General features: G+C 56.7%; 2 protein-coding genes across 3 annotated transcripts; one reads left to right on the top strand and one right to left on the bottom strand.

The window, feature by feature from the left end:
- Nucleotides 1-93: 93 nt before the first annotated feature.
- On the bottom strand, nucleotides 94-3,999 carry LOC308071437 (myosin regulatory light chain 2A, cardiac muscle isoform-like). 2 transcript variants are annotated; one of them, XM_080406843.1, is made up of 5 exons: nucleotides 3,301-3,999; nucleotides 2,316-2,420; nucleotides 1,032-1,107; nucleotides 899-947; nucleotides 94-788 (listed from the first exon to the last, which is right to left on the bottom strand). In XM_080406843.1, the coding sequence occupies exons 1-5, from the start codon at nucleotides 3,362-3,364 to the stop codon at nucleotides 690-692; spliced, it is 393 nt and encodes a 130-aa protein (XP_080262969.1). In that variant the 5' UTR covers nucleotides 3,365-3,999; the 3' UTR covers nucleotides 94-689. The 2 variants fall into 2 exon arrangements, with proteins under 2 accessions (XP_080262969.1, XP_080262968.1); XM_080406842.1 differs by lacking the exon at nucleotides 3,301-3,999 and having other exon boundaries at nucleotides 1,032-2,457.
- A 6,727-nt stretch (nucleotides 4,000-10,726) lies between these two features.
- On the top strand, nucleotides 10,727-14,598 carry LOC308071343 (coiled-coil domain-containing protein 63-like). Its single transcript, XM_080406646.1, has 7 exons — nucleotides 10,727-11,057; nucleotides 11,609-11,790; nucleotides 12,342-12,562; nucleotides 13,018-13,092; nucleotides 13,493-13,685; nucleotides 14,061-14,258; nucleotides 14,441-14,598. The coding sequence occupies exons 1-7, from the start codon at nucleotides 10,825-10,827 to the stop codon at nucleotides 14,554-14,556; spliced, it is 1,218 nt and encodes a 405-aa protein (XP_080262772.1). The 5' UTR covers nucleotides 10,727-10,824; the 3' UTR covers nucleotides 14,557-14,598.
- Nucleotides 14,599-15,111: the final 513 nt, after the last annotated feature.

Here is a 15,111-nt window from a genome sequence, read left to right on the forward strand (position 1 = left end):
CCTTCTGCGGGCTTCAAAAGCTTGCCGGCTGATATTTCGGCACGGCTTGGCCCACTGCTGACAGCAGCCATGGCCGGGGGTGGGAACAGCTGCTCTCCGGCGGGGGGGCCGTTGCCGTTGCTCAACGCCACGCGCTTCCCACAGCCGGGCATCGCGGGAATGGTGCACCCGGGGACATGGTGACCACAGTCCCGGTCCTGCACCATGCCTGCCCGAGGGGCTTGGTGAGGCCACGGGGGGATGCAGAGCGGGCTCGCAGGGCTTTGCCTGCTAAGCTGGGAGAAGCCGGCAGCTCTCTGCTGCCCGAAGTAAAGCTGAGCTCAGCGCTGGTCCTGGGCTGGTGGGCGAAACAGCCTGTTTGGCGTGCACTGAGCTGTGGAGCTGGGCCACGCTGGGAACCGAGGAGGCAAGGGGAGGAGAGGGCACGCGAGGGTGATGTGCAGGGGCCGGGAGGCTGGGGCAGGGGGGTCTGGGAGGGCGCGGGGGCTCCCGCCGGGCACAGCCGCACTGCGCAGACACACCACGCCAGCCCAAGCACCGCTCACACCAGCGGCTGGGTTTCCTCTTGCCAAGGGCCGTTTAATGTGGATGCCATTGATGTGTTCCCCAAGGAGAGAGGCAAAGGGACCCCCCGCCCCCCGTGCACCCCAGACAGAGGTGATCCTGCCAGCCCCAGCGCCGAGCGTGGGCTAGTCCTTCTCTTCACCGTGCGTAATGATGTGGACAAGGTTTTTGTAGTCCAGGTTGCCAGAAATGTCCGGAGGGAAGGCTGCGAACATCTGATCGACCTGCCGGGAAACAAACGGGTTGAAAAGGCAGCGCAGAAGGGCTTTGTGGCTGGGGGTCTGTCGGGGTGGAGGGCACAGGAGGCTGGCGGAGGGTGGGAAGGAGCTCGTACCTCTTCCTGGGAAAACCTCTCGCCCTGCGTCATCAGCATTTCTTTGATGCTGCAAACAAGAGAGCACGGTGAGCACCAGGGAGGCCTCGGTGAGGACACCCCCCTGCCCCCCGTCGAGGCACCCCTTACTCACTAGGCAGATTTCAGGCCTTTCCCCTCTGGATCGAACACCTTGAATGCATTCAGGATTGTCTCCTCTGGGTCAGCACCTGCGGGTGACATGGCCACAGCCGTTGCAGGTGGCGGTGGAGGAAGCCAGCTGCAGCCTCCTGCTTCTCCCAGCCTTTGGGGAGAAGGTGAGGGCCAGGCTGGGAAGTGGGGGGCCCACAGGAATGCTGACCCTGCAGCTGGGACCTCAACCGTGGGTGGTGGCATGTAGAGGAGCAGACATAGGGTCATGGTGTGCCCACAGAGCGGTCGGTGTCACCACCGCCCTGGCGTCCGGCAGCTATCTAATCTTTCGGGTGTATTTATAGAGCTCCAGGCACAGACTCGTGGGGCCTCGTAGCCTCCTGCAGATCTGCCGGGGGGCTGCGTGCCTTGGCTTGTGTAAGTGATACAGGGTGCAGCTGGATGGGCCCATTGGGTCAAACCCATGCTGTAGGTAGGGCCCTTGCCAGGGTGGCACTTGGTGGCACCGTTGCTGTCAGCAGGCTCAGAGGCACTGCAAGATCTCCCGGCCCCTTTTTTCTGGAGGGACAGCAGCAGCACAGCCTGCTGGTTTTTTTAAACGGCTGTGGAAACTGAGGCATGGGGACCTGCTCATCCCCCGCAAGCGGCTGGGGAGACATGGGATGAGATCCAGCTCTCTGCATGGGCAGCCCCAGCCCTGCCTTTGGGACTGTTGGTATGGCAGGTTGGCATGAGTTTTGGGGTGCAGGGACCTGCCTGGGGACAGCTGCTCAGGGTACATGGCGCTGAGTTTGTCCTAGCTGTGGTGCCTTGGGATGGGGAGGCGGGGGGAGTGCCCAAGGCCAGGATTTGGAGGACAAAGACTGGAGCTCTTGGGGAGAGGGGTTCTTGCTGGTTATAGTCCCAACAAAGCCTCTGTCTCTGGGGGGGGTCCCTCTGTTGCAACTGGGAGAAGGTGGCACTAAAGGATGTGGGAGGGGTGGGTGAGGGAGATCATTTCACAGGTATCCCCGGGTTGTCCCTAGGTGTCACCTCTTGGCCGTGGCGTGGGAGGCATCTTTGCTCTGACCCACTCCCCAAGCTCTGCACACCGCAGCATGGCAGTCGGTGCCACCTGCCTTTCCTTGAGCCGCTCCCATCTGAGGCCTGCAAGGAGTCTCTGATGGGTCTCGCCTGGAATGGTGATGGAGATCCTGGGAGCTGGGTGGCCTCCCCATGTGGGACGGGATATTAGTGATGGTGTGGGTGCCCACCAACCCCGCCAGCTTCCCGGGTGCCCCCTCACCTTTCAGTTTCTCTCCAAACATGGTGAGGAACACAGTGAAGTTGATGGGGCCGGGTGCCTCCTTGATCATCTCATCGATCTCCTCGTTTTTCACATTCAGGCGTCCTAGGGGAGAGCAGCGTTGGGTGACTTGTGTGTCCACGTCCTGCTGCAAATTCATGCAGACCTCTGGGCTCCGCTCTACATACTGGGGGCTAGAAGACGCAGCACAGGAGCCTTCCCCTGGAGGATTTTGCCCCCAGCCGAGGGAAGCGGCACAGCCCTGGGGAGCCACCTTTGATAAGGAATGGCAGTAGCAGAAGTGATGATGGGAGAATCACGTGCTGGCTGAGGGTGGGTAGGCTGGACATGTCCAGCTCTGGTTTCTCGGGCTGCAGGACCACAGCAAAGAAGGCTGCAAAGGACTGAGCTGTGCCGCTTCCCTCCTGCACGGCCCCATGGATCAGCCTCCTTCAGCACTCCTCAGAAGCTGTTTTGGGTCAAACCCACCAGCACTGTGGTTCCCCCTGGCCCCCGGTGCCAGAAACGAACAGGACTGAATGCCTGCATCCTCTTCCCTCAGCTTGGGGTGTCTTTGGGACTCCCCAGCCCCATCGCTGCTTCGTGCTGACCTCCACGACAGGAGAGCCAAGGTTGCAACTTCAGAGCTTCCTACAAACCCCGTCAATCCCTGTAACGCCCATCCACCCAGGGATGCTGTGGGATGGGCACAGCCAGGCAGGGAGCATTTGGCTGTATGACCCAGGAGCTGGCTCTCTCGGGTACCTACGGGATAAACCACCCACTGCTGCAGGAGCTGCTCCGAGTCACCCGGCGTGGGATCTCACTCCCTAACAGAACTGGGTTTGGATCAGGCAGTTTCCAGCAAAACAGGAGATCCAGTTAACTGCCGGGGCTTGGCTAAACGGGGGCTCACAGCTGGTTTCTCACTTAGTAAGTCTAACGTTGTTGAAGCTCCTGGGGAAGGTCCTAAAAGGGGGCTCACCGAGTGCAGCAAACGTGTCTCTCAGATCTGCCTTGTCGACGAAGCCATCCCGGTTCTGATCCATGATGTTTTAAAGCTGGTGCTGGTGTCCCTGTCCTGTCCCTGTCCCTGGAGTTCACGCCAAGGGGGCTTGTGGGGTTGGCCCATGAGTCCCAGTGCTGGCTGGTGGCCGGAGGCCATCTCCTCTGCCACAGACGGCTTCTGTGCCCTCAGCCACCTCCCTGCACCTCAGCTGCCATTGCAGGGGGGCTTGGGGGCATCCTTCCCTTTCCTCGCACTCCCTCCCTGCATCCCCCTTCTGCTGGCAGCATCTTCGGGGGCTTTGGGAGGGTTTTATCCATCTCTCCTTCGCGTTCAGAAGGTCTGCATGTTTAACAGCTTGTTCCAAACAGGCTTAATTTAGCCTCTTTGCCTGATTCAGCTCCATTTTCACTTGGAAGGGTCTATCACTGCGGCAATAACCAGGAGGATCTGCCCAGCTCAGGGGTCTGGGGAAGAGCTGCCACCCACAAAACCAGGGGCCGGCTGGGCTGGGGACAAGGCAGGTGACGGGGCCGAGGATGGACAATACCCCCATCCCTGGGCTGTGGCCTGTCCCAGGGATGTGCCCCGTGCTGGGCGCGGGATGTGGCCCCAGGAGGATGCAGCTGTGCTGGCCTCCCGAGCCAGAAATAGCAGCGTTATCTGCCATGCGCACACCCAGCCGCACCGTAGTCGAGATAACTTGGGCAAAGCAGTAAGAAAGGCAAATTAATTAAAGAGCATGTGCTAATTGTAGGGGGCATGTGCCTGAAAATAAGTAGCCGTGGCAGAAGTGTGGCCCGTGGGGGGACCCAGGCACCCGGGGGCACCGAAGGCTGAGGCCAGGCACAGCTCAGTGCACGCGCTGCGGGAGCTGCGGTGGGCACCGAGGGGAGGCGGAGGGGCGCTGTGCCCCCCGAGGCGGCTCAGCCTGCGCTCCTGTGCCCCCCTGCGCCCCCCTGTCCCTTAGTGTCCCGCTCGGGTGCCGCCCCAGCCCCCGCAGTGCCCCCCGTGCGCCCCCGCCCCGGCCCGCTGGGACGCGCTGCAGCGCGGCGGCCGCCGCCAGGTGGCGCCATTGTAGCGGGCGCGGTGCGGGCGCTGCCTGGTCCCCGGCGGGGCCGGGAGAGGGGAGGGGCAGGGGGAGGTGGGACTAGGTATGCAGCCAGATGTTCTTTGCAATATATAGGAACTATATACATTGATCACTTTGTTTTTCTTAGGCTTGTGGTTACCCAAGTGAATATAAGAAGGTTACATTTCTTCATGCGGTCGGTCCTAGCGTTGTTATATATTGACACGAATCAAATGCACACATTTCACATTCCTCTCCTCCCCGCTCTCCTTCTTCCCTCTCGCTCTTCCCCCTCGGCTCCCCCCCTCGACCGCTGCTCTCGGCAGAGACCCAGCCCTGAACAAAATGGCCGCCGTCTCCTCAGCGAGCTCGGCCGGCGCACGGATACTGCGAGGGGGAGGCGGCTCACCGGGAACCCTTTACACGCCGGGCGGGAAGCGCGGGGCGGGAAGAGACTCGCAGACGTGCCGCTCTCGCGGAATCCTTCCGCTCACGGGAGGTGAAATAGTGCGGCACTGCCGCCACACGGTATCGGGGCGGTCACAGGGTTCGGCCCGGCCTGGCGAAGCGCGACCGTGAGCAGGGCCAGAAGGGCGTTTGGCGTCTGCTGACGGCGGGGGGCGGCGGCTGGGGTCGGCCTTCTGTCAGTACAGCCTCCTCCGGGCACCCTCACGGAGGCTGAGCTGTGAGGCGACGGCAGCTTGGCAGGAGGCAGCAGGCGTGAGGGGTGCGCTCCCTCTCTGGGCATCCACCGCTTCCCCAGCCCTAGAATAGGGCCAACAGCACCAAAATCACACCCGTGGCCGCTATCTGCCTCCCGGGCGCTGCGGCCTGAGGAGCCATGGCCTGCGGGGTGAGTGGTGGGACCTGGGAAGGCAGTGGCGGCCCCTTCCTGCTCCCTGCGAGCCCTTGGCCTGGTTGACCTGTGGCCCGGCTCGCAGGGTGCCCGGTGCTGGGTGCCCGTGGCCGGCTCGCAGGGTGAGCCCGGTGGCCAGCTCGGAAGGTGAGCCCGGTGGCCGGCTCGCAGGGTGAGCCCGTGGCCAGCTCGCCTCGGGGCCACAAGCTCCCGGCCCCGCTCACCCACCGCAGTTTGTGCAGCCTGAGCAAGCCCTTCGGCTCCCGAGCGCCTTCAGATACGTGGGTCTCCCCCTGCAAAGGCTTCAAGAAATGCACAGCACTTTGAAATACTTAAGGACAGAGAAACAGCCTGCACTTTCAAGAGTGTCCTGCTCTTTTGTTTCATGCTTCTGCTGTTACTTTATCCCGTATGTAGCTGCACCTTGGCTACCAACGGGTAAATGAGGTTCTGCTCATAAATTGGATTGCATGGGCAAGAGAGATGGGCTGTGCGGGCCCTCCTCACCGTTCCGTTTGCTTCTCTGAAATCTTGTTTAATTGCTTTATTGACTCCTACTTTAATTTGAATGGCTGGCTGTGACAACCTCTTTCTTCCTCCCCTCCCTTCCCCGCGTGAATTGCTCCCACTATGCGTGCCAGATTCCCCCTGCCGGCAGTTGTACAATACTCATAAAATCTTGTTACCGCGGTGGGGCCCAAGCAGAGTTCAGCTTCGTGAGGGCGATCAAGCAAAGGACTTGCAGCCTCAGCACCCTTAGATCTGGCGGGAGGAAGGAGAGGAGAGGATGCAGAGTCTACCTGAAAGGCAGGCGCTTGCCCGTTGCAAGACGCAGCTGCAATGCTTGACTTCCCCGAGCGAACGCTTATTGTAATGAGCATGCCCAAGCTGAGATGCTGATCTTAGTCACGATGGTGTAAGCCCAAAGTAACCCCACTGAAGACAATAGAGTTACTTCAGATGTACTTCATTGTGACAGCCTTTGCAGATTTGCATCTATTTTTGTTCTGCACCTTCCCAGGGAACAACACACACCCCCACACCCACCCACCCCAGCTCTTTTGCACCAAATCCTTTCTTATTGTGTGGGGCAAGTTCTCTTGGACTTAGCTGAATTATTTGAAAAGGGGAATTGGTCCAGTGTTTCCAGAGGAACCTTCCTGCCCTTGTTTTCTTTGCTGGAAATACCTTCATCTTAACCTTCAGCTGTTACCCCCTCTCCAGGGACAAGTCCTTTGAGGATCTGAGCACCTTTAGTGGGGTGCCTTTCACTCCTGTTAATGCTGGGGGAAATGAGGTGGAAGGGGAGAGCTCAGCACCTTCTAGGGTGCAACCTTCACTGGGAACACCCTACTTCTGGAAGGAAGGATCCGGCCCTTCAAAAGACAGTGGACAGGGCAAAGAATATATCTCACTTGCTGAACTGTATTAGGCAAGGTCCAAAGCACCGTCAATTCTTGTTAGAAGAGGCTTAACCAAGAGGAAAGGAGAGGAGTGACAGATAAAGGTGAATCTGTCCAGGCCCCATCATCACCTTGATAACCAACGTGCCTTGCCACAGCTCCGCATCTCAACAGTGGCGACCAGTGCTTGGTGTCCTGTTTGGAGGGGGCTGTATTTTTGCACAGTCTTTTGCTCTTCCATTTTTGCTATGTTACCATAAAAAGTAAGGACCCCCAAACAGCAGTAAACTCCATGACGAGCCAGAGATATTAAAATGCCATCGCAAAATTATCTTTTTAATAAGCTAACTTTTCTCTGCTGGAAATAACAAGCCTCACCCCACACCAGCTTCTCTGATTAGAAAAGGGACCCAGCCAAGGTGTTATAAATATCCTGAAACTGTTTTGTTCTCCAGTGTTGCTCACAACAATGATTTATTTCTAGAGGGGGAACAGTCAGGGAAATCCCTTTGTCCTTAAACTCTGCACACAGGCTTGAAGCGTTCCATAATTTTGAAGCTTATGGTTCATGTATTCCCCCTCTTTCTATTTGTCAACCATTTGCATTCTAGTTTGCTAAATACATGATGATGTGCGGTTGATCTTGCTCAAAGCTCTGAGACCTTTGTGGATTTTCCTCCCCGCTCCCCCCCCCCCCCCCCGCCTTCCCAAAATTCCACAAAGAAATCACCGCTTTGGTCACATTCCTTGGAAGCCTCCATGTAAAATATTTTCCCCCACTGATTTGTCCTCACTATCTCATGCACATGCTACTTTGTTTATTGTACAGTTGCTCATAATCTGGCTATGTTTAAAAATATATGTTATATATAAATACCCCTACATACAGGAGCAAAATAAGGAGCGTTTGTTTCATTATTGTTCTGTACATATATATATATACCTAATATATGCACACACATACATCTATCGTGTGTATAATATGATACATATATACACTATATATACACACATGCACATATATATATGCAGATAATAATGAAATTATTTTATTAAATAATTATTTTATCCCTGTATGTAGGTGGATCCTAAGAAATGCGAGTCACCCACACTTCCCCTTGCCTTAGATTACCTATTTACTAAGCCCATGAAATTCAACGTGTTTGTGTACATTTCAAACAAAGATCTACACGGGCTGTTCAAACACTGCAAAAACAAGAGCAGGTGACTTGTGGGTCTAATATTATTTTTCCAAACTCAATACCCAGGCAGGATTTAAATGTTTTCGTAACTCCTACTGTTTGCATCCAGATTTCCTTGTGTTACAATCAAGATAAAGCTTTTATGCATGCTTCTTGCTTCTGATGACGAAAATATTTTGCTGACCCCCAAATTTCAGATGCTGCGGAGTTTGGGGGTTAGACGGTGCCAATTTGTGAGGCAAAAGAAGAGCAGCTGGAACATGTTGCGAGGCTGATCTGGAGATGTAGGGGTTCCTGTCCTGTTCAGAAGGGAGCTGATGACGCACAGGCAGATGTTTTCTTGGTATCGTATTTTATTTACAAAACATACAGTGCAATGATCTCCCTCCAGTAACAAAACCTGCCAGCTGCAGGCAGGCAGGTGCACTGTGCGGAACCTGGCAAGGAGCTCGGGGCTGGCTGCTGCTCCTGAGCCTCTGGCTTCACCTTGGGGCTCACCAAGGGCTCAAACCATGTGCAGAAGCCGAATGCAGCCCCATTCCCAGACAGCCAGCAGCGCGATGCCTGTCGGAGATTTTGTCGTGCTCTCTCTTCTCACTGGTGTACCCTGCACACCCCAGCCAGGACTTGATTTCCACCGAGCCAAAGGTTTCAGTCTCAACGGCTGGCCTCTGTCTGAAATCTCCCACCAACAGATGCTGTCAACAACGAGAACAAGTCCATCTCAAGTTTGTTCGAGTGACATGTTTGACAAAAAATGGTAAAAGATTTCTGCTTCAAAATTTTTGAGACAGGCTATTTGGACACGGGCAAAATGTGATTTGCCATTCCGTCCTTCCTACTTTTTTTTTTTTTTTTTTTTTTTAAATAAAGTAGGTGTACATTATGGGTTTCTGATGAAAGGTATTTTCAAATGGAAACATGTTCTGTTGCTGAGTTTTGGAAGGTCCATACTTGCAAAAATACTACTAGTAAAATTCTTCTGATATAAAAATGTCCTAAGCAGCTTTTTTCTAATGTAGCAGTGACCACAACAGGATTTTTCCTGCTATAGCTACTTGGATTAAGAAAACACAGCACATTCCACCCTCTTGGTGAATTTCTTATATGAATCTGACTTTTAAGGCTAGTCCAGGCACAAGAGCCATTATGATGTGTCCTGTCTGTGGTCGAGCATCCCTGGGCAAGCGTGATGGTCATCTGCTGCATCGCTTAGAAAAAGAGAAGAAACAGCGCGAAAGGAGGCTTTGTCTTACTTTAAGTGGAGAGCAGCAGTAGCAGATCAGTTGACGCTGCTTTGGGAAGGAGTGGAGCCCCCGTCTTCCCCTCTTTGGTCAGGAATCTCTATGCTCCGCCAAAACCTGAGTTTCATAACGGGCTAGAAAGTTCTTGTGGGTTTCCATGGGGCTCAGCTGAGCTGTTCACAGGGTGGGAAGAGGAAAAACTGGTGTCAGCCAGTGCTATACATCCAGCAAAGGGATTTTCAGCCCTTCTTCAGCTGGTTTATGGTGGGATGAGCATATTTTTTGCCTTTTCTCTTTGTTGTGCGAGGGGAGAGGCACTGGGGAGGGGGGTGGCTCCCTGCATAGCTCACCTCAGGCTGCCTGGATGTCGTTACAGAGGGATGTGAATTGACCCATGGTGTGGAGCAGACCTTGCAAGACAAGCAGAGGCAACTGCTTCTCAGAAAGATGAAGTGGGATATTTTTGTGTAGCTTCAGCTTCACACGGCTTGAAGAAAACACTTTGTGGATGTTCCTCAGTGCATTGGCCAGAAATGCACATTAGCAGCCTGGGACGCGGCTGGTTTCTTTGCTTCCTTTGATTTTACCCCAGCATAACTCTGCTTCATGGATGACCTGCTTCTCTAATTAAAACCAATGAAAAAGGAGGACCAGGAGGGCTGCCAGAGGAGTGGAAAGTGGAAATAAGATGAAGGTCTGTTGATTTGCTGTTGGTCAAAAGGCTGCTCTGCCTGTGTGGACCCCAGTGGGAGGCGTATCACTGAACACAAGATGTGGGAGCGAGAAAGACATCTTCCACTCACCCCGGGATTCCTTTGTTCTGCTGGGGATTTTGAAATGCAGATGCAATATGTGGGAAATCCCCCATGCAGGTACTTGCAGGCTTCCCAAAGGCTGCTGCACCAAAGCCTTCCCAGGCCTGGGACAGGTAACAAGTGTTCAGAGAGCGGAGGCTTTGCTGATCCAGGTTTTGTTTCCCCTTACGCTCCTGAAAATGCAGAACAATCCCACTGACAGCTCTTGGACACCTGGAGTTTCTGCTTACATGCAGCATTTGAAAACGTGGTCCACTGTGGAGGTAGCTGCCACGTGTGCTTATTTATTTGTTTCTCTTCTCACCTCCTTGCTGCTCACTCCTCGTGAGCCTGGCAGATTTTCAGGAGCCGAGCTCCTCTTACATAACGTTGTGCCAAATCGGTAGGACAGGATTCGGAGGGATCTGTGGCTGGAATCACCCTTGATCCCTGGATTCCCTTCTGGTTTGTCTGCACAGCTTGGGCATGCCATTGTGAGCTGCTGCTTTGTCCTGGGGCATCCTTTGCCTTGGGCATCCCCCTGAACCAGGGGTGATGTGGAGGATACGTTCTCTAGCCTTGCCGGTCTGCTGTCTACCACTGCTGGTCGTGTTTGCTCAAGTGATCAAGCTCTCCCTCCCTGTGGCCCTGGGCAGAGCCCTCTCAGGAGCAGAAGGTTTTGGACATGCCCGCGATGGAGAAAAAAAAGGTGTCTGAAGCCGAGTTCAGGAGACTGCAGAGAGAGTTTCAGAGAGCAGCGGAGAAGAGGAAATCTTATGGTGCCAAAGTGAGGCAACACCAGCTCCTGGTCTGTGCCATGATCAGTCTAGCCTGCTGTTACCTCCCCTGTCTTGGGGAGGGGGATAGTACAGGAGCAACTTCAGAGAAGAGATTTGTCCCAGCCGTGGTCAAGGTCTTTCAGCAGAAACCTGATGCCCCCAAGTCCCGCACCAGCTTCAACCCTTTTGCTTGCCTCTCCCCAGGTCACCGTCCATTTCCATACCATCCTGTCCAGAAACAAAGAGCTCCGAGAAGAGATTGAAAAGCTGCAAATCCAGAAAGCTCTTTTGGGCAAGCTCTCCTTGAAGCTCCATAAGAAGCTGGCTCAGCAGAGGAGAAGGATGAACACTGCCGCTGAGCAGTGCACACAAGGCTACAAGCAGCGGTACGTGGCCTTGTGAACCCTCTGTGGCAAACTTGGCGCTGGTGGGCAATGCCAGCGACGGGTGTCGATGTAAAGAGAGGCCAACTGCAACTTCAGAGAGAGGATGCACCCGCTGTCGTCTAGAGCTGGGTGCTAAGGCTTTGGTGCTTGGTCAGTGCAGGGAGACCGGTACCTCCAGGGGGGTTTGCTCCGCCTATGCCAGGTGTTTCTCAGGATTTGGTGAATTGCCCTATGGAGCAGCCTCTTTCCTCCGAGTCCCATCTCAGCCTGCATGGGAGGGTGCAGCAGACCTGGAGCAGAGACCAGCCAGCTCCAGGCAAAGTGAGCTTGGCTGCCACAGCTGGGTGCTGTGTCCGAGTACAAACCCCCAGCCAGAGCTGTGTTAGCTGCTGCTGGCCTCGGGCTAACGCAGCTGCATCTGGATGGGAGCCGGCCAGCGTGCACAGCATCACGGGGGTTTTGCTCGGCCAGGCACAGAGATGCGTGGGAATGGGCAGGACTACAAATCCTTATACCTTCCCGTGGTGTAACCTGCTGCTCTCTGTGCTCAGGATGGGGGCTCTGGCAAGGATTGCAGCCTTGAACAAAAGGCACATAGAAGACACAGTCCAGCGCAATGTTGAGCTGCAGGAGCGGAAGCGTGCCCTTGAAAAGGAGAACAAACTGAAAAACTTCATGCTGAGCAAGTCCAGAGATCGCTCGGAATTGGAGGAAGTGGCCAAAAAGAGAAAAGGTACTAGATGAGAGAGAATACCTGCAACTGGTAGCACAAGCCAGGAGTTGGCAGAGTTGCCCAAGGGGGTTGCGTATAGGCAAGCTTATGGCTCTGCACCCCAAAGGCGGGACCTCTCCCCATAGCTCTGCACCCCAAAGGCGGGACCTCTCCCCATAGCTCTGCACCCCAAAGGCGGGACCTGTCCCCTGCCTGCAGGCTCCTTCACCCAGCCTTCAGCCTACAAGTGGAAAGGATGAAGAGTGATAAGCAAGTGAAAGCACCCAGCATCATGTGTCTTGGGGTGCCCTTGGGGCAGAGGGAGGGGTGGGGAGGCAGGGAGCTGCCCCTATGGCTCCTTTTGTCCTCTTGGGGAAGGATCCCACCGTGTTTGCCCCGTTCCCATGAGGACAGGGAGCTCCCTGCTTAGTTTTGGGTGAAATAAAGACACTCTCTGCCCCTCTGGCCCCAGCCCCCACGCCAAACCTCAGGGCACCTGCAGGGAAAGGCTCTGCAAAGGGAGCCCTGCAGGGACACGCACAGACAGGGCTCTTTTTCCATCTCTCCCTCAGCCCTGAAGGCAGCCCAGTGGGCCAGGCAGAGCCAAATGGAGAGCTTTGAGAGCCAGGAGGTGGCTTACAGGCGCCTGCTGGAGCTGGCAGAGGACGGGAACTTTGACCGCCTGGTGGATAACTTCATCGAAAAGGAGGGGAAGAACTTTGCCTCCTTCATCTACATGACTGAGCTGAACAACGAGATGGAGAAGATGAAGCAGAGGATCAAGGATGTCCAGGTCTCTTCCAAGCCCTTCATGTCTGCCCTTTCTCAGCTGGTGCTTTGGGGCTGGCGTGGGTTTTATTCCTCTCCCATGTGTCCAGCCTCGCTGCTCACAGCGGAGCCCAGCTCACAGCCTGCCACATGGGTGGGATTAGGGGAATGCAAAGCGGTAGCCCAAAATAGAACTCCCACAGACGGAAGGCTGTGTTCTCAGAGCTAAAAGTGTCTCAATGCTGCCACCGTGTACCCAGCAGTATGCAAGAGGGCCAAGAGCTGCCTCGGCCTTGAGTGGGGCTGGCTGGAGTGAGAAGGGGGGTCATGACTTGTCCTCCTGCCCTGGGGACAGTGGTCCCCAGAGGGGTCAAGTGGGATGTCCCTGCTCCCAGGGTGGAGGGATGGTCCCCAGCCTCTCTTAGGCACATCTGGTGAGCATTCAGCCAGTATGCCCTCCGTGTGCTTGTGTTTACACAGAACGAAATTGCGACCCTTATGATGGACCAGGAGGACGCAGAGACCAGCAACTTCCATGTCCTGCAGGAGCTGGAGGTATGGCAGCCGGGATTTCCCTCTGCCAGGGCAGCAGAAGCCTGTGTGTCCCGGCATGTGTCCTAGCGAGTGTGGTCCCGTCAACACCGCTCTGGGCAACGGCTGGAGAGGCATGGGCAGAAAAGGGCCCTGCATTGGCTTTGGCAGCCCTGTCTCCCAGTGCATGATGAGAGGGTGACTGCAGGGCTTCTGCCAGCCCTGGTTCTCTGGCACCTGGGGCCTGGGCTGTGGCATGGGGAGCTTGGGATCCCCTTCACAGAGCCTTTCCCCTGCAGGGATGGGAGCATCCCACAGCCCCTCCTGGGCCGCCTCCAGTGTCCGGACTGGACTTGGCCAGGACTGGGGGTGGGGGGGCGCGAGCAGGGGCTGTTGTGACACCTGGCAAAACCTTTGCTGATAGGAAAAACTAGTGGAAACCACGAGGGAAGCCAACTGGTGCGAAGAGAGATGCAAGGAGAGCAGCAGAGTCCTGGGCCAGATCAAATGTGGCGTGGAGGCCCTTTTGAAAGTAATCGGTGGCGATGCTACAAAGACAACGGAGCAGCTTGGAGAAAATGGGCAGATCACGGATGGGAATCTGGCGCGGATCTTAGGTGGGTCAGGGCTGCCCGCCTTCGCTTGCCACATGGCCCAGACCTTGTCTGTCCACCCCCTGCTTGCCCCGTGTTTAGACTGAGCTGGTTTCCTCCCGCCACCCCGTCATGCACGGGTGTCCCTAATGGGAATTTGCGATGCCAAATTCCCAGGGAATTCAGGAGCCAACCGGGACGTAGAACCACCCCGGTGGACCCCCCAAGCCCCCGTGTTGGCTCTGGGTGTGGGACCCAGCCTTGACCCCTCGCCCCTGGGGAGCCTGACGGCACTGCCTGGGGGGAATCCATGGGTCCTCTGCCCAGCAGACCGCCGGGGCCGCGTTTGGGCAGGGCCCGGTGGAGGGGCCCTGTGGGACAGCATTCCCTCCCACCCAGGTCTCGTGGAGAAGGAGACCAACGAGCTCCTGCTGATGGAGAGCGTCCTGCGCTACACGCGGGCTGAGGGCTCGCAGCCGGCCCAGCCCTTCGCCAACCCGCTCCTGGGCACCACCAGCCTCCCGTGGGTGATGGATCGGGCCCGGCTCTGCCCGCCGCCCCCCGCCCTGGACAGCACCCCCGCCGACATCGCCGCCTGTGAGTGAGGTGGGAGGGAGGGGCTACGGCCAGGCAGACAGCCAATCCACAACCCCCTCATGGCCGCCTGGCCAATCCCCCGCTGCCCCCTCTCCTCCCCAGCCAATCCCCACCGGCCTGTCCCACCCCACCACATCTATAAGGCCTGTGCCGGCAGACACGGGTGTCCTTTTCTTGGGCAGGGGAGGTGCCGCTGGGCCACGGGCAGCTGCACCAGCTGGTCCTCCAGAGCTGCAAGAAGGAGCTGGGCCACGCTGCCGCTGCCGCCAAGAAGGGGAGCAAGAGCCTCGAGGAGTGAGAGCCCGGCACAGAGGAATGAAATAAACAGTTCCGCTCCTCAGCTGCCCCTCTGCTTCTGCGCCCTGGACATCCTTCCATCTCCCAACACCTTCTGCGGGCTTCAAAAGCTTGCCGGCTGATATTTCGGCACGGCTTGGCCCACTGCTGACAGCAGCCATGGCCGGGGGTGGGAACAGCTGCTCTCCGGCGGGGGGGCCGTTGCCGTTGCTCAACGCCACGCGCTTCCCACAGCCGGGCATCGCGGGAATGGTGCACCGGGGACATGGTGACCACAGTCCCGGTCCTGCACCATGCCTGCCCGAGGGGCTTGGTGAGGCCACGGGGGGATGCAGAGCGGGCTCGCAGGGCTTTGCCTGCTAAGCTGGGAGAAGCCGGCAGCTCTCTGCTGCCTGAAGTAAAGCTGAGCTCAGCGCTGGTCCTGGGCTGGTGGGCGAAATAGCCTGTTTGGCGTGCACTGAGCTGTGGAGCTGGGCCACGCTGGGAACCGAGGAGGCAAGGGGAGGAGAGGGCACGCGAGGGTGATGTGCAGGGGCCGGGAGGCTGGGGCAGGGGG

The sequence above is a fragment of the Falco punctatus genome, assembly GCF_963210335.1.
Source record: "Falco punctatus genome assembly, chromosome: 1".
Classification (NCBI taxonomy): Eukaryota; Metazoa; Chordata; class Aves; order Falconiformes; family Falconidae; genus Falco; species Falco punctatus.